Source organism: Notamacropus eugenii, chromosome 2 (genome assembly GCF_028372415.1).
Source record: "Notamacropus eugenii isolate mMacEug1 chromosome 2, mMacEug1.pri_v2, whole genome shotgun sequence".
Lineage (NCBI taxonomy): Eukaryota > Metazoa > Chordata > Mammalia > Diprotodontia > Macropodidae > Notamacropus > Notamacropus eugenii.
In genome coordinates, this window is record NC_092873.1 from 150,213,373 (window position 1) to 150,235,831 (window position 22,459).

General features: G+C 39.6%; 1 protein-coding gene across 1 annotated transcript; it reads left to right on the plus strand.

Moving 5' to 3' along the window:
- Positions 1-4,299: 4,299 nt before the first annotated feature.
- On the plus strand, positions 4,300-5,256 carry LOC140522853 (olfactory receptor 14A2-like). The gene has a single exon (XM_072638073.1). The coding sequence runs from the start codon at positions 4,300-4,302 to the stop codon at positions 5,254-5,256; it is 957 nt and encodes a 318-aa protein (XP_072494174.1).
- The last annotated feature ends 17,203 nt before the right edge of the window (positions 5,257-22,459 follow it).

A 22,459-nucleotide genomic window follows, 5' to 3' on the forward strand; every position in this document is an offset into this window, starting at 1 on the left:
ATAGAGAATGGGAAGACTGCTTTAGGTAAGCTTCTACTTCTTTATATTCTTTACTAAGCTTTAGAACCTAGTCCTTTCTCTTCAGAACCCAGTTCCCTCATGCTGCTCTCTTTCTACCCAGCGAACTTTCAGTTTAGTCTCCCCTTCCCAATAATCACCCTTCTCACTGAAGAGAAATTTTTTATGGTGTAGTCGATTTCAAAATTATACATCTATTCTCCATAACATTCTGTCAAAACACTCTTTGTAGTATTTGCTCACAACTAAGTGTTAAAAATAAAAAGAACCTGAGCAATAAAACTACTTCTTTAATGATGAAATTCAGGAAGCACAAAAGAGTAAAGTTGAGCATTTCAGGCAATTCAAGGCTATATTTGGGAGTACAATGATCTTTCCAATTCCTCTTATGGTTAATACACTAAGTAATCACTGAATGACTAACAAAAAATGAAATCAATAATGATTTACTAAAGTTATATTGTAGGTCAGTCACTGTATTAGGGACTAAGGATTCAAAAATAAAAGTGAAAATAGTCTTTCATTTCAGTCTTTTGAACAGGCAGGGCAAAGGCATAGAGATAGGAGATGGGAGATGGAGTGCTCCATGTTAAGGAAGCAAGAAGGTCGGTTTGGTTGAAGATTCGTTTCAGTTGAGATAGAAAGGATTAACATGGACTGGAAATAAAGATTGGTTAATTTCTCAGAAAAGACTTAAAAACCAAACAGAAGAGTTTATATTTGATTCTGTAAGGATTAGTGAACCCTCTGGGGTTTAATGAGTAGAAGAGGGACATACTCAAATTTTGCATTTTTGGAAAGCTAATTTGACAGTTCAGTGATGAGAAGATGAGATATTGAAGAGATGAGAGATGGCACAGGGAAACCAACTGGAATGATACTGCAATATTCTAGATAATAAGACAGTGGTGCGACCTATACAGTACTGGCTAAGTAAATGAAGTAAACAAAGAAACATGGGAGGCATTGCAGTGATAGAAAATTGTTTGAAAACCGATTGGATGAGGTAACGGGAGTAAGACTGAGATGAAAAGAATAGCACAGAAGTTATGAAACCAGGGACTGAGTGTGGTACTCACAAAGAAATAAGAGAGTTCAGGAAACAGAGGGTCTTTAGAAAATGGGGGAAATAATGGGATCAGGTTTGGATATATTGAGTTTGTGATAGATAGAGGACATCAACTTTGAAATATCTTATACATGAAGCAGTGCTAAATCTCAAGGGAGAGACTAGGGGCAGGAAATATAGTTGTGGAATTCAGTGTCACAGGGAATATGAAAGAAGATATGTGAAATAATAAAGTCACTAAGGCAGAGCACACGTAGATTATAGAAAAAAGCCTAAAACAAAACCTTGGCATAAACCCAGTTAGAGGGCACAATTGGATAACTATGATCAAACAAGAGAAACTAAAAATTAGTTGCAAATACCTATTGGGACAAGCAAGAGAGAGCAGAGAAATAAAAACAAAGGAAGAAAATACAATAAAGGTAAAGAGAGTGTTCAACAGTGTCAAATACTACACAGCAGTAAAGAGAAGAATATGTCTTGAGAGAAAGTCATCATAGCTGCACATTAAACAATTATTGGTTACATTGGAAAGTGTAGTTTTAGTTAATTCATGAGGTCATATGACAGATAATAGAAGGTTTATAAAGAGGGAAAAGAGAGGAGGTGGAAATCAAAAGATAATAGAGAGAAAAGGAGAGAATCTTTCTGAGAGTTTCACCAAGAAAAGACAAGGTAGAAAGATAGTTTTGCAGCAAATTGATTTACCTATTTGAGGGTTTCTAAGTATAAGGGAAATTTCAGGCAACAGAGAAGGACTGAATAGAAAAAGACTGAATATTAGAGAAAGGGAAGAGGCTAAGAATAGAGAAAAAACCTTAGAAAAGGGGATAGAATCAAAGGTATATATAAACAGGATTTCACTTTTCTCAAGAGCAAGGTCACTTTGAATCATCATTAGAAAGTGGAATAAAGCAGGAGAGAATGGGAGACAATGACAAAAAGTTGAATTTCAAAAGAAAGAGGAAATAAATAGCTCTCCAAAAATGGTCTCTATATTCTAAATGAAGTGTGATAAGAAGTCTTCTCTTGCACAAATGTTTGAGACAGAAGATATAGGAGGTATAAGGCGACAATATAAGATGAGGAACAGTCAAGGTAAGGAATGGGATAAAGAATCAACATGAAAGAAACAAAACGAGTTCCTGGTTAAAGGGAGGACCAGTTGCAATTGTATGGCATCAATTAGTAGTAAGCTCAGTCAGCAGAGTTTAGTGACCTTGCCCAACTCCATTCAGCACTATATGAGTAAAATTATAAGAATTGGATGGCTAAAATTACCAGGAGTTGGAATTTGGTAAGGTATAATCTGCAATAGGACCAAGGATCAAGCAACTCAAGAGGAGAATTAAATATCCAATTAAACTGACTAACTGTAGGAAGGGAAGATAGTAAAATGAGATCAAGAATGATTGCCAGGCGAATTGTAGACAGGTTCAGGAACTAGAGATCCAAATTAAAAAAAAAAATGTTTTAGAAGAATAATGCATGGGAAATTTAGCAAAAATACAACAACTATGATTGAAATTAAACCTATTGAAATATATATTTGAATTACAAAAGGCCTTTATATTAAAAAAAGACAATTCCTATTCCTTGTCCTGCTCATCAGTGCTTTTATGCTCATGCTCATAACAAACATGGAATATCTCCTCTTGTGAACTCAATATTTATGCCTCTTGAAATCCTACCCAACCCCAAGACCTTCCATAGAAACCAAACTCTGTAAAGCATGAAGTAGTCCTTTAAACTTCACAGTCAGAAATGAACAGTCTCACGTCTCTCTGAGCTCTTTGATCTTCTCCAATTAATTTATCCCATTCTAATCTGTATTTCAATAATTTGCATATATTTCTTGACCCCCAACAGACTGGAAACCTCTTGAGGTCTGTGACTGCAGATGATTCATGTTTTTTCAAACCATCCAGGCTTACTATAGAGGTTTGTATAGAGCATGCACTCTATATATGTTTTGGCAAATATCATGGTTGATCCATCCTTGGTAATTCCTTTGCCCCAGGGAAAAATGAAAATTTCTGTTTATGAATGGCCTTGTAAATTGGAACAATGGTTCCTAGAGGAAGGGCTTGGGAAATAATTCATGAGGATGTGAGTATCTGTACATGATCTTCAGGAGTGTTTTAAGTAGAACAAGTTGAATCAAAATCCAAAGTGAGGTTTGGAGTAGAGGAGAGAGTTTCTACATCCTGCATTCTATAACCAAACAGAAGAAATTCAACACAATAGAAAAAACCTTGGGATTTTTTTCTATTTGAGGATACGCTTGCATTTTAGAATGGCTAGTCTGGGTTGGTGGTGACAAGAGGAGAGTTTGCAATTAGACAGGTCACGTGGAACTCTAACATGTGACACTGTCTTCATCTACATGATTATCCCAACCTACCGGGCTGAGTATGCTGTGAAAATGTCTTGGAAAGTGAACCAATCAAGAGGAGTGGATATCATATAAAATTACTAGAGAATCTATATCACTGCTAGTCTTGAAGAGGGGGAAGACAGTCATTTGTTTAGGAACAGCATGTTAAGGTGTACCTCAGCAAAGGAACCTAGAGGAGCTATACAGACAGCCTTGGAATCAGAAAAACTGGATTAGCATCTTGGTTCTGACACTCCTTGTATAACCCCTGAAAAGTCACATAACTTTTCTGAGATCCAGAGTCCTGTGCATACATTGGCAACAATTTTACTAAAATGGTCTACCCAAAGAGGTCTTATCATGAAACTAGTTCAAGATGATAAAATTATCCACTGAGAGAGCAATTGTTACCAATTTTTTTAAGGTAAGAATTTTGTTCAAAAATTCCTAGATCATAAAAAAGTCTTAAAATCATCTGCTTCAGGTGTTATGGCCATTTTCTGCTTTGTAGGCCCCTTTGGCAGTCTGATAAAGCCTATGGCCCCATTTCTGACAATCCTGTCTTTAAATATATAAAATAGATTCAAATGGAAATGAACTTATCAAAATATTTTGAGGCACATGAAATCTAGGTTAAAATTCTCAGGACTAGTTCCATTACATCATTTAAAAATTGAGAAAATTAAGGCAGATAGATGAGCTGCCATTCACCCAAAGTGACACAGTAAATCTGAATCAAGGGAATGTGACCCTCAAAACAATGACTGTTCTCATCATTTGGCATTTATTTATTTTGTCCTTGCAGACAGTGCAGAGAGCACTCTACCCCTACAACATGGCCAATCTCACTGTGGTGACAGGATTCTTACTCATGGGCTTTTCCAGCACCTGGGAGCTGCAAGTCTTACATGCCATTCTCTTCTTGCTGATCTACCTGGTGGCTCTGATGGGAAACCTGCTCATCTTCACCCTCATCTCTCTTGATGGGAAACTCCACACTCCCATGTACTTCTTTCTAAAGAATCTGTCCTTTTTAGATCTTTGTCTTGTTTCTGTCACAGTCCCCAAATCAATTGCAAACTCCTTGAGTAATATCTACAACATCTCTTTTTGGGGGTGTGCATCACAGCTCTTTTTAATGATGTTATTAGTAGGATCAGAACATTTTCTCCTTACGGTGATGTCCCATGACTGCTATGTGGCCATCTGTCAACCCCTGCACTATGAAGTCATTATGAAGAGTGAAACTTGTGTGAAGATAGCAGCTCTTTGCTGGCTCACTGGAGGTTTGTTTGGGGTCCTCTACACAGCTAGTACATTCACATTGCCCTTTTGTGGTTCCAAAGAAATTCCCCAGTTCTTCTGTGATGTCCCTGCCTTGCTCAGAATCTCCTGCTCTGATTCACACCTTGCAGTTGATGTCATTATGGTTTTGGGATTTAGTTTAGGGATTTTCTGCTCCATTTACATCACAATTTCTTACAGTCACATCATCTCAACTGTGCTGAATATTCCAACCAAAGAAAGTAGATCAAAAGCATTCTCCACCTGCCTGCCCCACCTCATTGTTTTCATGTTTTTTATCACAACAGGTGTCATTGCTTATCTAATGCCACCCCAGGAATCTTACCCAGGTCTGGATCTGTTATTCTCTATGTTCTATACGGTGGTACCTCCAGTCCTGAACCCTGTCATCTATAGCCTGAGGAATAAGGATATGAAGAATGCTTTGAGGAAGCTCATAGCCTGGAAATACTTTTCAAGGGGATTAATACCAAAGTTACTTCCATGATTATGTCTGTGGAGATATAGTTATACTTATGTATACACATATATATGCATACAAACATGCATATTGTGTAAATTTCATATGTATACATATGTATATGTATGCATAGATATGCATATTTCCTACATGTTGATATATCACTTCTCTTTATGTTTTTACTGATTTGAATTCTTTCCTTATATGCCCATGTCAACCTCACCAATTTTAAAATATTGACTCTCAAAAGGAATGGAGTATCATAAAAATATGCTTTTCAAAGTATGTATACCCATTCCAGTCCTAAAATCAAGAGATCACCACTTTTCTGGGGGATAAAGGTGGATATAATTGAAAACAATGTATTTAAAGGTTCTCTTATAATCTTACCTCAAATGTTTGCTGAACAATTGGCTACATGGAATGATAGAAAACATAATATGAATTGAAAATATTTGAATCAGGTTGCCAAAATTTACTATGAAGTAGCAAGAGTTCTTTACATGGCTGTTTTGCTATACAGTATTTTAAGTGGTTTTACAATCTGATATGAGATCAACATGTGAGAGATGAGTTCTAAGGATCTCTCAGGAGTGAATCCTCCTCAAAGAGTTAATTGCTTCTTGTCCTGTAGAAACATTTGGAGTAGGTTGACCTTGTACAAAAATATTTTCAATATATTCTGTACTTTCCCAGGCACATAGCAGGGGAAGAATAACACACACCTCCCTTCCTTTTTTTTTTTTTTTTTTGTAAAACTGTTTACTCTTGCAAAAGCCTCTGAAAAATATCTTTGTTTTCTGCGGTGGAGTAGACTGCCAGTAATAGATTGTGCCCTCATGGCTTGCACCAATGAGCACTGAGGAAGGGGGTTAGGGAGGAGGGGACTGAAGTTAGGATCTATATAATCTGCTCAACTCTCTGGTCAGTGCCATCTTTTGGGTGTTCTGAGGGAGCCCTTTCTCGAGAAAGTCAATAAACGAATTATTCTTTCTGTTAATATCTCTGAGTCTCTGATTTATTGGTAAGGGTCTCTGTACTCCACACAGTTTGGGGGCTCATCTGGGATTTTTGTACCCCTTTTTGGGGACTCCCTAAACCCAAATTTGGGTACAGGTGCCACACCAGACTTTTCTGGTGGCCTCTGGGTTTTGGCTAGTTTGGGACTTTCCCCTGAGGAGAACACCCAAAGGGAGATCTGAGAGTAGCAGAATGAAAGTTCCGCAGCACCAATAGCAGAAGACTACCTCGGCCACTGTGTGAAGTGAAAGAAATTTTTGGTCACATAAGTTTGTGTGCACAGACTCAGGTAAGCGGACCAGGAGGACTTGGAACCTAAGGTGGACGAGCCCATAAGGTGTCACAAGGCCAGGGCAACCATCTGGGTGACAGGGTTCCCCAGACTCTAAGCAGAGAGGTCCGTAAGATGTCTGAGGGAGCCGACATCTAGTGAGGGGAAGCCCTGTGAGCCCACCTAGACTCTTTTGAGTTGGTAAAGCAGCCATCCAAGAGGAGGGGAAATCAAATTCAAAATGCTACTAGATGTGCTGGCTGATAGCCCCTTGGGATCTAGACTTAGTCATTGGGATGAACTTCCAAATTATAGGGGTAAGGATAAGAAGAAAATGATTATGTATTGTTGTTTTGTTTGGACAGGCGCCCAAACTCAGAGCAAACATCTTCTGGCCCAAGTACGGATCCTCTGAGGGCTGGGTTTGCCAAAAATTGAACCTCTATAATTCTAAGGAGCCTTTTAATGAGGAAGAAAGTTCCTATGCAGCTCTTTGGCCGGTCAATTCGTTGTGCAAGAGAAGCCTAAGTACAAGGATGAGGAGAGATAAGAATCCCACCAGTGGGACTTGCTTCTTGCTCTTCCTCCTCCTTACCTTCCTCTACCAGCCCCCACCCTGTACAGGTCCCAATACCCTCCCCCTTACTTCCCCTACCCCAACAGGAGGAAGGGACAGAGAAGATCCGATTGATTTAGTAGGGCCAAGTGACGCTCCTTACATGCCTCTCAGGAGGGAATTGAAGCAATTGCTCAAAGACCAAGAAAACTTTCCTCTCCCTGAAAGTGCTAAGGCATTCCTGTTGAAGGAAGTCCCATTAGCCCAGAGGGGTATAGGTTATATGAATGCTCCCCTAAGTATCACAGAAATTAGAAGTTTCAAAAAGGATATGAAGAAATTAATTGAGGACCCCTCCGGGGTCGCTAATCAGGTTAATCAGTTTTTAGAACCAAATGTGTATGCTTGGGGAGAGATAATGGCAATATTAGATATTCTGTTCACAGGGGAAGAACAAGAGCAGATTAGGAGGGCTGTGATGAAAGCTTGGGATAACATACCCCCAGTAGCACAAGGGGGTCCCAGAGGTAAAGAGAAGTTTCCTCTCCAGGATCCTAACTGGGATCATAATAATGGAGCTCTTAGGGGAAATATGAAAGAACTCAGGGAGATCATTGTTCAGAGAATTAGAAACTCAGTACCAAAGAGCCAGAACTTAAACAAGATACAAGAAGTACATCAGGAGAGAAAGGGGGCCCCTTCTGTGTTCTTAGACAGACTAAAAGAGAGTATAAGAAAATTCTCGGGCCTTAATCTGGAGCACCCTATGGCTCAAAGCCTCCTCTGGGTTTATTTTGTGACTATTTCATGGCCTGATATTAGCAAAAAGCTACAAAATATGGAAGAATAAGCCCATGGAAGAACTTTTGGGAGTGGCTCAGAAAGTGTATGTAGCAAGAGGAGAGGAAGAGAAGAAGGGCTGGGACAGGCATTCCCTTATTATGCTACAAACTTTGAAACAACAGGAGGAATACATTAACTTATGCTACAGACAGTTCAGACTGTGTCAGGAACAGTAAAGAAGAACCCAGGGAATCGGGGGGCAGAGCCAAGATGGCGGAGTAGAAAGACGCACATATACGTAGCTCCGAACCCACAACCCACAGAATGGCTAGAGGGGACTAACCCACGGTGAATTCTGCACCCAGAGGCCACGGAATACTGGAGTGAGGGAGATTTCTGTTCTGGAGACACCTGCAAACCTCTCGCGGGGGGTCCTTCGCGCTGTGGACTGGGTGCCGGGACTGGGAGCTGAGTGCAGCCCTGCAGCAGCCGCGACACCGTGAGGAAAAGATCCAAGCGGAAGGTCTGTGCATAAACCCCCTGAGGGAACTGTACCTGAGAGGCAGCCCTGCCCCGACCTGACCATCTGCACTTAATTCTCACAATGAATAGCAGCCCTGCCCCCACCAAAAGCCCTAAGGTGGGAAGCAGCATTTGAATCTCAGTCCCCAAACGCTGGCTGGGAGGACCAGGAGGCAAGGTGGGTGTGAGGAGAATATTCAGAGGTCAAGCCACTGGCTGGGGAGAATGCCCAGAAAAGGGAAAAGAAATAAAACTATTGAAGGGTACTTTCTCAGAGAAAAGACACTTCCTCCCTTCCTTTCTGACGAGGAAGAACAATGCTTACCATCAGGCAAAGACACAGAAATCATGGATTCTGTGTCCCAGCCCACCCAATGGGCTCAGGCCATGGAAGAGCTCAAAAAGAATTTTGAAAATCAAGTTAGAGAGGTGGAGGAAAAACTGGGAAGAGAAATCAGAGGGATGAAAGAGAAGCATGAAAAGAAGATCAGCTCCCTGCTAAAGGAGAACCAAAAAAATGTTGAAGAAATTAACACCTTGAAAACTAGCCTAACTCAATTGGCAAAAGAGGTTCAAAAGGCCAATGAGGAGAAGAATGCTTTCAAAAACAGAATTAGCCAAATGGAAAAGGAGATTCAAAAGCTCACTGAAGAAAATAGATCTTTCAAAACTGGAATGGCACAAATGGACGCTAAGGACTTTATGAGAAAGACAGATATCACAGAACATAGCGAGAAGATTCGAAAAATGCAAGATAATGTGAAATATCTTATTGGAAAAACAACTGACCTGGAAAATAGAATCAGGAGAGACAATGTAAAAATTCTGGGACTACCTGAAAACCATGATCAAAAAAAGAGCCTAGACATCATCTTCCATGAAATTATCAAGGAAAACTGCCCTGAGATTCTAGAACCAGAGGGCAAAATAAATATTCAAGGAATCCGCAGAACACCGCCTGAAAGAGATCCAAAAATAGAAACTCCTAGGAACATTGTGGCCAAATTCCAGAATTCCCAGGTGAAAGAGAAAATATTGCAAGCAGCTAGAAAGAAACAATTCAAGTATTGTGGAAATACAATCAGGATAGCACAAGATCTAGCACCCTCTACATTAAGGGATCGAAGGGAATGGAATAGGATATTCCAGAAGTCAAAGGAACTAGGACTAAAACCAAGAATCACCTACCCAGCAAAACTGAGTATAATATTTCAGGAGAAAAAATGGTCTTTCAATGAAATAGAGGATTTTCAGATTTTCTTGATGAAAAGACCAGAGCTGGAAAGAAAATTTGACTTTCTAACACAAGAATGAAAAGAACCATAAAAAGGTGAACAGCAAAGAGAAGTCATAAGGGACTTACTAAAGTTGAACTGTTTACATTCCTACATGGAAAGACAATATTTGTAACTCTTGAAACATTTCAGTATCTGGGTACTGGGTGGGATTTCACACACACACATGCACACACGCACACACACATAGAGACAGAGTGCACAGAGTGAATTGAAGAGGATGGGATCATATATTAAAAAAAAATGAAATCAAGCAGTGAGAGAGAAAGATATTGGGAGGAGAAAGGGAGAATTGAAGGGGGCAAATTATCTCTCATAAAAGAGGCAAGCAAAAGACTTATTAGTGGAGAGATAAAGAGGGGAGGCAAGAGAAAAACATGAGGTCTATCTCATCACATTCCACTAAAGGAAAGAATAAAATGCATACTCATTTTGATAGGAAAACCTATCTCATAATACAGGAGAGTGGGGGACAGGGGCACAAGCAGGGTGGGGGGGAGGATGGAGGGGTGGGCATGGGGAGGAGAATGCAATCCGAGGTCGACACTCATGGGGAGGGAAAGGATCATAAGAGAATAGAAGTAATGTGGGACAGGATAGGATGGAGGGAAATATAGTTAGTCCTATACAACACAACTAGTATGGAAATCATTTGCAAAACTACACAGATTTGGCCTATATTGAATTGCTTGCCTTCCAAGGGGAAGGGGTGGAGAGGGAGGGAGCTAAAGAAGTTGGAACTCAAAGTGTTAGGATCAAATGTAATGTTCTTACCACTGGGAAATAAGAAATACAGGTTAAGGGGTCAAGAAAGCTATTGGGCCCTACACGACAAAAGAGAAGATGGAGACAAGGGCAGGGAGGGAGGATAGAGGAGAGAGCAGATTGGTCACAGGGGCAATAAGAATGCTTGGGTTTGGGGGGGGAGGGGAGAAAAGGGGAGAAAATTTGTAACCCAAAATTTTGTGAAAATAAATGTTAAAAGTTAAAAAAAAAAAAAAAAGAAGAAGAACCCAGGGAATCAAGGTTTAGGGTTTCAGGGAAGAGGAAGTGGGCATGGATAATCTTCCAGATGGCACCCCAGGCCCCACCCAGGAATGGGACAAGGGAGAGGGGCTGGTCTGAGGACCCCACTTAGTTGTTGGGTATGTGGCCAGGAGGGTCATTTAAAATGAGACTGCCCCCAACTGAGTAAGGATCAGAAAATCTTCTCCCTCATAGAAATGGAGGATTAGGGGTGTCAGGGGTTCATGGATCAAACCCACCACAAACCCTTAATAAACCTGAGGGTGGGGTCATTAGGTGAGGAGGCTGTGTTTTTAATAGATACTGGAGCTACAAGACCCTAACCTGAATCCAGTCTCTTTCTTGTCAGGCTTGCCTAACCAGGAGCAGGCACAGGTGGAACATTATTGTATGGAAATGATGGATTATCAGACCAAAACTAGAGAGGACTTTCAAGAGTCTCCCATCCCTGAGGCAGTTAATTTATTTATTGATGATTCCTCCAGGGTAGTGGAGGGACAGAGTCAGAATGGGTATGCTGTTGTGGATGGGATAGAACAGCCTTGGTAGAGGCAGCTAAGCTGCCAAAAACTTGGTCAACCCTGACCTGTGAACTGCATGCCTTGAATCAAGCTTTAAAATTTTTAAGAGGAAGCATATATACAGATTCCAAGTATTCTTGGGGAGTGGTACATAGATTTGGAAATATTTGGGAAGAAAGGGGTATGATAAACAGTAAGGAGAAAGAATTGACCCATGTCTTCTCTCAGGTTCTTAAAAATTTAAAGTTGTCTTGGTCCATGTAAACAGACATCAGCTAGGGCACTCATTTGAGGCAAGAGGGAATCAATTAGCTGATATGGAAGCAAAGAGGGCAGGTGAAGGGGAGTATGGAACAGTGGAGGGTTAGATATTAGTTTTCATTCCTGACCTTCCCTCGAATCTTGGCCCCCCTAGCATATCTGAGGATGAAAAGAAAATGGCTCAGAATTTAGGAGCCATACAAAATGCCAAAGGGAAGTGGCTCCTACCAGATAGGAGAGGGGTGATCAATAAGGCCAGTATGAGGCAGGTTTTACAACACCTACCTCACTGGGATGTCCAAAACCTGTGTGATGAAATTTTGACCCAATTTGTGTCTCCTGGGATTTATACCCTGGTTGATCAGATGGTGGATGGCTGCACTATTTGTCGAAGGATGAATAAGGCTGTTCCATGCCAGGCACAGGGAGGAGAGAGACCTCCGGGTATTCAGCCATTCCAAAACATCCAGGTGGACTTTACCAAGCTACCTCCTGTTGGAAGACTCAAATACCTCCTAGTGGTAGTAGATCACCTAACCTTTTGGGTCGAAGCCTATGCCTTGGCTCAGGCCACTGCTGCGATGGTAAGTAAAATTATTTTAGAACAAATCATTCCCAGATACAGCCTGATGGAGAAGATACATTTGGATCAGGGAATGCACTTTACTTCAAAGATCCTCCAATCTATTATGACAGCCCTGGAGATATCTTGGGACTTCCATACTCCCTGGCATTCCCCACCCTCAGGCAAGGTGGAAAGGATGAATCAAGAAATTAAGAGGCAGCCGATCAAATTAGCCTTAGAAACTCAGCTTCCATGGACTAAATGTCTTCCCTTAGCCTTGTTAAAGATTAGAACTAAACCCCAAAGGAATATTGAACTGTCCCCATATGAACTTTTATACAGGCACCCCTACCCAACTACTACTTCGACTGATATTCCCATCCTAATAAGGACAGATTTCTGAGAGAATATGTATAATCTTTGGCCAGAACTTTACTTTCATTACAGAAAAAGGGGCTGATGCCCCAGACCCCACCTCTGGGATTTCCTGTTCACTGATACCACTCTGGTGACTGAGTATTGATTCGGACCTGGAAGAAGGAGAAGCTTGCTCCATCCTGGGAGGATCGTTTCCAAGTCCTATTGACTTCTGACACAACAATCTGAACTGAAGAGCTTTACTGGACTCATCATCTCCAAGTCAAAGGATAGGTAACTCCTCCAGCAGAGTGGACAGTTGATTCTGCAGGCACTGAGGGGCTGGAGGGACTAAAGATACACCTGAGGCGGGGCCGCCCACAGGCTGAACGCATGAACCCTGATCTATCCCTACCTATGAGACTCTATATATTGTTGAACGTATTAATCCCAACCCTGCTGCTGCTGTTTCTAATCACAGTATTTTTGTTTGTATCTCCAATGCTCTGCATAATCGCTTTACTTGTAATAATAGCATAACGCCATGGGGCTTTCCTTAATATCAATCTTAGTAGTGTCTCTCTTATCTTGTGGAGCCCCTGCCCCCATCTGAGCACCCTAGCAGGAGGAAGGGAATAAATTTGAACAGCTGATTGAGGCAATAGCAGGCAGTTTTAACCTCATCCATTGTTGTATATGTGGGGGGCCTCAACAATTAGAATGTTGGCCCTGGGTCCCAGTATCTTTGAAAACCTGAGTGGCTACTCAGCAACAAGTTTGAGGTACATTTTGGTACTGGCTTTTGGGCCAAATGTGAGGAACATCACTGGCCTTTGGCAAAATCAGTCCGGGGAAAATATTGTTTGAACCAAACAGGAGAAGGGACACGTCCTGGAGAAAGTAATTGTGAATGGACATTCATGCTGAGGCCAGAGTGTCAACTCAATATCCTGTCACCATGTACTCTCAATTGTACTAAGTATAAGGGAAGGTGGACCCTGACTGGGGTAACTTGTACAAATGGTACTGTAATAAAATGCACTCATTATACCATGTACCAGTCTCATACAGACAGTAGTTGCAGATTCAGAGCTCCTATTAGGGGACCAAAATCAATATGTGTAGAGCCAGACATGCAGCATTGTATGGAGGCTAATAGTACTAAGGATAACACAGAAATTAAGAGACTGAAATGGAGGTGGGAAAGGAATGGAACAAGAATGTTATTTCATGAGATCTGGAGTGCAGGTAACAAAACTGGGAAGCTATATAATTGTACTTGGAAAGAGAAGCAGCAATTGTGGAGGTGTAACTCAACATTTATGAAAGGGAGACCACTGGGTCCAGAGGAGTTGCACTATTTTCCACCTGCTTTTGGGCAAAAGCTATTTCAAAGTAGGAATTCTGCATTGAAAGGACATTATTGGATTTGTGGGCTTACTAATGGGACTACATAGGCCTAATTAGACCCAAATTAGACCCTCCTACTAGGTCAAGAGGGAGACCACTTAGGAATAAAGTTGTATGGTAATCTAGAGAAATCAAGGAGGATTATAGACACATTCATTGCTACCACAGGAATGGATGGGGTGATACTTGGCCACCTGAAAGGATCATTAAAGAGTATGGACCAGCAACGTAGGTGCAGGATGGGAGTTGAGGGTATAGAACCTCTATCTAATATGCTAAACAGGATTATCTGCCTCCAAGATGTGGTTGAAATAATAACTAAACACCCTGTCAAAGCTCTCCATTTATTGGCAGACCAATTAACTTAAAGCAGAGAGGCTATTATGCAACATAGGTTAGTATTAGATCACTTGCTGACTGAAGAAGGTGGAGTGTGTGGGAAGTTGAATCTCTCCACCTGTTGTATGAAGACAGATGATAATGACCACATTGCGAAAAATATAGCAGAAAGTACCAGGAAAATTGTCCATGTGCCTGTCCAGATATGATCTTCCTCTCTTAATGTCATGGTGGTCCTGGTTTGGGAGAAGTTGGTGGAAACAAATTATATGGTTTGTGTTAATTGCAGTTTGTGGTATAATATTACTCCCTGCATGTCTCTCCTGTCTGATCCAGCTAATTACTCAAACTGTTCAAGATGCCCTGTCCAAAATGATCAGATTAGAAGGAAAGGCAGAGGGGTCCATGCTACTGATGATTTTGAAAAGTCAGGGGTGGACCCCTGTAGATGCTCAAGATCTAAATAAGCCTGAGGCCAGAGAAGATAATTTGATGGAAGAGGTATATCAGGAATGGTGTGAGGAGTCTTCAAAGGGTAAAAGATAAGAGGAGGAAGTGTGAAAGATGATCTCTGAGGATCTTTCAGGAGAGAAGCCTCCTCAGAGAGTTCATTGTTTCTTGTGCTGTTGAAACATTTTCAGTAGGTTGACTTTGCACAGAAATATTTTCAACATATTCTGTACTTTCCCAGACTTCCCCCCTTATTTTTAGACATATAGCAGGGGAGGAATAACACCTCCCCACCTCTTTCTCTTTTTTTTGTAAAACTGTTTATTCTTGAAAAGTCCTTGAATACTGTCTTTGTTCTCTGCTGCTGGGGTAGATTGCCAGTAATAGATTATACCCTCAGGGCTTGCACCAATGAGCACTGAAGAAGGGGGCTAGTGAGGGGGGGATCACAGTTAGGATCCATATAATCATAGGTGAACACACCTCAGCTCTCTTTGCCAGTGCCATCTTTTGGGTGCTCTGAGGGAGCCCTCAGATTATTATCACCATTTTGTATTTAAGAAAACTTTTTAAGATATTTAAGAACACTATATTTAATTGTCACAACAATCCTGGAGGTGCCATTATTATCCACATTTTGCGATGGAGTATACTGAGGCAAACAGAGGTTAAGTGGCTTACCCAAGATCACACAGCTAGTAAATGGATGAGGCTGGATTTTATTTCAGTTTTTCCTGACTCCAAGCCCATGTCAAATGGATCAATAAGACCCATTGTTCTATCTTCCAGGTATGTGTTATAATCAGGCAAGTTTCTTTCACAGATGCAAGCACAAAATATAATTTTCAATGAACCTACAATTATTAAGGAAAACATAAGAAGGAGATATATCCATTTTCCCATCTGGGAGGATATGCAATATAGGCTCACAATGAAACAAGAATTCCTAATAATGAAATCATCTATTTCTCCTGTTCATGGATGAGGTTCCACTGATTTCCTAAAGTCCAAAAATACTTCAGAATCTCTGAAATGAGATGCTTGTCCAAGAGAATTTAGTCTAACAGATTACACAGAATAAATTATAATAATAACTAGCATTTATACAGCACCCATTGTGTTCCAGGCACTGTGTTAAGTGATTTATAAATATTATTTGATATTCTCAACAAACTTGAAAAGTGGGTGCTATTGTTATCCTCACTTTACACTTGGGAAAACTGAGGCAAATAAAATTTATGTGACTTGCCCAAGATCATACAGCTAGAGGGTGAGATAGGAGTTGGACTCAGTGCTCTAACCACTGTCATTTAGCTGTTGATTGTATAAAGAAGACCCATTGCTCTTTGTACTTTTGAAAAACATGTTTCTCAGCTATCTACTTGCCAGTCATCTTGCTGCACAGATCAAAGATGATGCCCTGGATGACTTAACTCTTTCATCTCTGAAATTAGCAATGTGGTGAGTATGTTAAATGGCCTACTATATCAGAACAAACTAACTCTAGCTATGGTTAACTTTACTCCCCAGACAACACCTTACCACTTGTCTTGGTGATGCACCTGTATCCTTCATGTAGCTCTTTCTTACCCTCATCCTCAGTTTGTAGTTCTGAAATTATAATCAAATCAAAACTTCCATTACTATTTTTTGAGGGGGAAGAGTCAGTATACTCCTTGATAGCTCTATTTACAATCCCTATGCTTTTCTAGACACAGTACTTCTTGATGGGGGGCAGCTAGGTAGTGCAGTGAATAGAGCACCAACGCAGGAGTCAGGAGGACCTAAGTTCAAATCTCACTTCAGACATTTGACACTCACTAGCTTTGTGACCTTGGACAAGTCACTTCACCCCAATTGCATCATCCTGGGTCATCTCCAGTCATCATGATGAATATCTGGTCACTGGATTCAGATAACTCTGGAGGAGAAGTGAGGCTAGTGACCTGCACAGCCCTCCCTCACTCAAAACAAACTCAAGTACAAGTCATGTCATCATATCTCTGAGGCATGGTCTTATTTGGCAATGAAGGACGAACACACACATACACACACACACACACACATACACACACACTTCTTAATGGCCACACTTCTCTTTCCTTGTTGTCTCCCATCTTTGAGTATAAGGTCAATGATGCCAGCTGCCTTCCTCCATATACATCTTTTTTAAATCCTCAGTATTAAATAAAATATTGACTTGGATGCATATTCCTAGAGCTGGGCCATCAGTGTATATATTTTAGAAATCAGTTAACATATAAGCATTTATTAAGCACCTGCTATGTTCTAGGTACAGTACAAAGTACTGAAAGTATGAGGAAAAAGCAAAAATAGTGAAGATTCAAAGAGCTTATATCCTTATTGGAGAGGCATCATGTACACACACTGGTACAAACATGATATATATGTAACAAATAGAGGATGACTTTGGATGGGGAGGCACTAGCAGTTAGGGGGACTCAGATAGAACTCATATAGAATGTGACCCTTAAGTTTAATTTTAAAAAGTACCTAGGCATTCTAAGAAAGGAAGGGGATAGGGGAGGGGAAGAGTACTCCAGGTATGAGGACAACCAATGCAAAGATATAGGTGTATTAGTGAAGTGTCATGTATGAAAAATAGTAAGCAGACCACTAGGGCTCAAATTAAAGTACATCTAAAGGAAGAGTTTATATTTGATCCTAGAAGTTATAGGGAGCCATTGGAGTTTTGAGGGGTAGACCTATGCTTTAATGTAACGAGGCTTACCTGGGTATATACAGATTATCTAATATGGGAACACTTTCTGACTCATACCAAATGGGTGGGAGTAGCCTCCTTTGACTGACTGTAACAAGAATAGTCTACATCTTTATAAATGACCAGATTTATATCATCTTCATCTATTTATTTTTCCTCTCTCCTCCTGCCTCCCTGTCTGTCTGTCTCTGTCTCTCTCTCTGTCTCTCTTTATATGTACATTTATTTATTTATTTGCATATATGTGTGTGTGTGTGAGTGAGTGTGTGTGTGGCAGAAGTGATTAACTCCCTCATACATTTTGAAATCTCAATAAATGTCAGTTACGTGACCTTAAATATGCTGGGCACTACTAGAAACAGGGACAAAATCTGTGCCAAATTTTGAAATGAAGGCCCTTCTTATAACAAATGAAAATTATAAACGATAATGGTTTTTATAAGGTATGCTATTTTTCTTAAGAGCTACAGAGAAATGTCTTTTGTTTTCAGTTTGTTCTGTTGTTTGGGGAAGCAGCAGAATATTACTTTATGTTCTCTGTGGCATATGAAAATTGTCTCTGAATAAAAAAACAATAATTTTATATAGGATCCAATGATTACTGGGATGTTTAAGGTATTATTAAGATAAGTTATAGGATCTAGGTATCAAAAAGTTCTCAAGTGACCCTCTAATTCCCAAGGGTCATGCTAACAAGCTGACATGGGTTCTGGGATTTGAGCATCTCAAGGACTGTAGGATCCTTAACACTGAGTAACTAAATAAACACTCAGGAGATCTTCAGTTCCATCATCCTCAGAGAATCCCAGCAAATTTAGAGTGCTTGAATCTCAGAAGGAAAATAAAATGATGTAAGAATACAGCAAATATATCAACCTCAGAGAAACAACTGAACCAGATACTAAGAAACTTGATACCTTAAAAACACTTTAAATATTACAGTTGAAGAAGAAAAGTGGTAAACATAGCTAAGAAGACATCAGTGCTTCCCACTTCAGTGTCCCTTAATGACTTAAGATTATGGTGAGATACTACTAGTACCAAAAATTATAAGGAAATGAAAAGTGTTAACAGCACATTTTACCATTGGATATATGAATATTCTTCATTTTGGAACACTTACTCCATCTCTACATAAGCATTTGGTGCCTGAATGGAGAAGAGATAGTCTTATCTCAAGCAAGGGATTAAAGAATTGAACAGAATAAAAGGTACAAATTTCCACTTGTTTTTATCCAAATGTAGATGCATCAGTGATTTTGTGCCCAAGATTAGAAACAACCATGACAAAACCCATCTTAAATTTCTAGAAATATTAAAAACTGTGTTCGCAAAAACAAAATATGGCAACATTTATCCGAAATTTTATGAAAATCAAAGCCCAGTGGACAAAAATTAAAGAGAATGTGATAATTGCTTTAGGTAATCCTCTACATCTTTATATTCTTTACAAAGTTTTAGAACTCTTTCTTCTCTACTCTTTAGGAGTCCAGATCCCTCATATTGCTCCCTTGCTACCCAGTGAACTTCCAACTTAGACTCCCCTTCCCTCCCCAATTATCACCCTACTCATTCATGACTAATTTTCTTTATGTTGTAGCCAGTTCCAAATTACATACCTATTCTCCATAACATTTGAAGAAAAAAAAAAGAGCCTGACCAACAAAACTACATACCTAATGGTAAAATTCCAGAAGCACAAAAGAGTGAAGTTGAGCATTTCAGTCTATTTTAGCTTATATTTGGAAGTACAATGATCTTTGCAATGCTTCTTGTGATTTCCAGACTAAGTGATCACTAAATGACTAACCATGAAAAACCAATCAACAATAATTTACTAAGGTTATAATATGGGTCAATCACTGTACTATGGCCTAGGCATTCAATGATAAAAGAGAAAACAGTATTTGATTTTAGCCTTTTGAACAAGCAGGGCAAAGGCACAGAAATGGGAAATGGAGTGCTGTATATGAGGAAAGAAAGAAGGTCAATTTGGTCAAACATAAGTTTCAACTGAGATAGAGATGACTAATTTGCAATGGAATGTGTACGTTATGTGTTTGTGTACCTCTGGAAATAAAGTTTGGGTCATCTTTCATAAAGCATTTAAAAACTACACAGAGGAGTTTATACTTCATTCTGTAAGGATTAGTGAGCACTCTGGGATTCAATGAGTAGAAGAGGGACATGCTCTATTTGGTGTTTTAGGAAAATTGATTTGGCAGATCCGTGATGGAGGTATTGAAGGAAGTATATGGAGACAGAGACAAGAGTGAAGTGGAAAGGAAAGCAAAGAAGGTATGAGTCCAGTGATATAAAGGAGTGTGGTACTCACAAAGAAATAAGAAAGTTAAGGAAACACAGGGTCTTTCGAGAATGGGGAAATTAATGGGTGGGTTTTGGATATATTGAGCTTGAGATAAAGGACATACATTTTGAAATATCTAATACATAAAGCAATGGTAAATGGCAACAGAGAGACTAGTGCAGGTAATATAGCTGTACGACTCAGTATCATAGGGAACATGAACAAAGACACGTGAAATAATAAGATCACTAACATAGAGCACATGTAGAGTATAGAAAAAAGCCTAAAACAGAACCTCAGCATACACCCTCGTAGAGATCACAAGGGGATGATTGCCATCTAGCAAAAGAAATTAAGAATTAGTTGTCAAATAGGAATTGGTACAACCAAGAGATAGCAGAGAAACAAAAATCTAGAGACAAAAGACTATAAAGGTAAAGAGAGTGCTCAACTGTCAAATACTGCACAGAAGGCAAGAGAAGAATAAAAAAAGAAATCAGATCTACACATTAATAAGTTAATGGTTATTTTGGAAAGGGTAGATTTAGTTAATTCACGAGTTCATAGGTCAGATATTAGAGGGTTCATAAGGATGGAAAGGAAAGGCAGCGGAAATCAAAAAATGAGAGAGAGAGAGAGATACACAGACACACAGACAGACATAACTTTATGGGATTTTCACAGAGAAAAAAAAGCAATATTGAAAGACAGCTTTGAAAGGAAGTATATTACCTATTTGGGGGTTTCTAAGGATAAGGGAAATTTTAGGTAACAGAAAAGGACTGCATAGATTAAGACTGAATATTAGAGAAAGAGAAGAGACTAACAATAGAGGAAAAACTTTTAGAAAGGAGAATAGAATCAAAGGTATATACATGGACGATTTCACTTTTGTCGGCAGCAGGGACACCTTGAAACATCATTGGAAACTAGAATAAAGCAGGAGAAAATGGGGGACAATGACAAAAAGTTGTGATTTGAAAAGGGGAAATAAGTTTCTCACCAAAAAGGTTCTCTGTATTCTAACTGAAATGTGATATGAAGTCTTCTCTGATACAAATATTTGGGGCAGAAAGTAGAGGAGGTATAAGGGAGCAATGTAAGATGAGGAGCAGCCAAGGTAAGGAGTGGGATAAAAATCAACATGAAAGGAACAAAACAAGTGCCTGGCTAAAGTGAGCACCAGGTTAATTGTATGGCATAAATTAGTAGTGAACTAAGTCAGTAGAGTTTTGTGACTTTGCCCAGCTCCATTCAAGAGTATATAAGTAAAATTATAAGAGATGGATAACTAAAGTAACCAGGTGTTGGAGTTTAGTGCAGTATAATCTGTAATAGGACCAAGCAGTAAGTGATTCAAGAGAAAAATTAAATAATTCAGTTAAATTGGCTAAGTACAGGAAAGCAAGAAAGTAAAATCAGATCAAGAATTATAGCCAGACAAATGGTTGAGTGGTACAGGAACTGGAGAGCCAAATAAAAATAAAGAATAAGCTTAAGAAAAATAATGCACTGGAAAAGAAGTAAAAGTACAAGAACGTTGACTGAAATTACACATCTTGAAATCCATACATGAATTACAAAATGACTTTATATTAAGAAAAAAGACAATCCCTCTTTTTTGTCCTGCTCATCACGGCTTTCATGTTAATGCTCATAACATAAATGGAGTATCTCCTCTTCTGACATCAATATTTATGCCTCCTGAAATACTACCCAACCCCAAGAAATTCCTTAGAAACCAAACTCTATAAAGGATGAATTTCTCCCTTTTTCTTCACAGTCACGAATAAGCTGTCTCACATCTCTCTGAGCTCCTTGATCTCCTCCAAGGCATTTATCCCATTCTACTCTATACTATAATTATTTGCATATATTTCTTGTCCTCCTAACAGACTGGAAACACCTTGAGACCTGTGATTGGAGATGATTCATGGTTTTTTTTAATTGAATTATTTTGTTTTCAGTGTTCGACAATCACTTCCAAATAACTTAGATTTTTTTCCACTCCCTCCACCTTATTCCCCCATCCCTCCACACTCTCTCCCTGAGATGCTGTACAATTTTATATAGGTTCTACACATACATTCCTATTAAATGTAGGTTGCATAGAAGAATTAAAATGAATGGGGGAAATCATAAAACAAAACAAAACGTAATACAAAAGAAAATGGCCCGTTTCTGACTGCGATCCAGTTTCACAGTTCTTTCTCTGGATGTGGACAGTGTTTTGCCTGAAGAGTTCATTGGAAATTTTTTAAGTCCATGCATTTCAACAAAATACTGTGTCTACCAGAAAAATTCCTCACACACTGTGGTTGTTGCTGTGTACAAAGTTCTCCTGGTTCTTCTCCTTTCACTCAGCATCAGTTCATTCAAGTCTTTCCAGGTTTCTCTGAAGTCTTCCTGTTCATCGTTTCTCTATAGCACAATAGCATTCCATTACATTCACATACCACAATTTGTTCAGCCATTTCCCAATAGATGGACATTACCTTGATTTCCAGTTTTTGGTCACCACAAAGAGAGAGGCTATAAATATTTTTGTACATGTGAGACACTTTCCCATTTTTATGATCTCTTTGGGATAGAGTCCCAGAAGCAATATTCTGGGTCAAAGGGTATGCACATTTTTGTAGCCCTTTGGGGAAAATTCCAAATTGTTCTCCAGAACAGTTGGATCAGCTCACATCTCCACCAACAATGAATTACTGTTCCAACTCTCCCACATCTTCTCCAACATTTATCATCTTCCTGTTTTGTCATGTTAGCCAATCTGATGGGTGTGATGTGGTCCTTCAGA

What these genes read in the sequence shown, in the direction of transcription:
- LOC140522853 (XM_072638073.1), top strand. Translation starts at nt 4,300, where the DNA reads ATGGCCAATCTCACTGTGGTGACAGGATTCTTACTCATGGGCTTTTCC.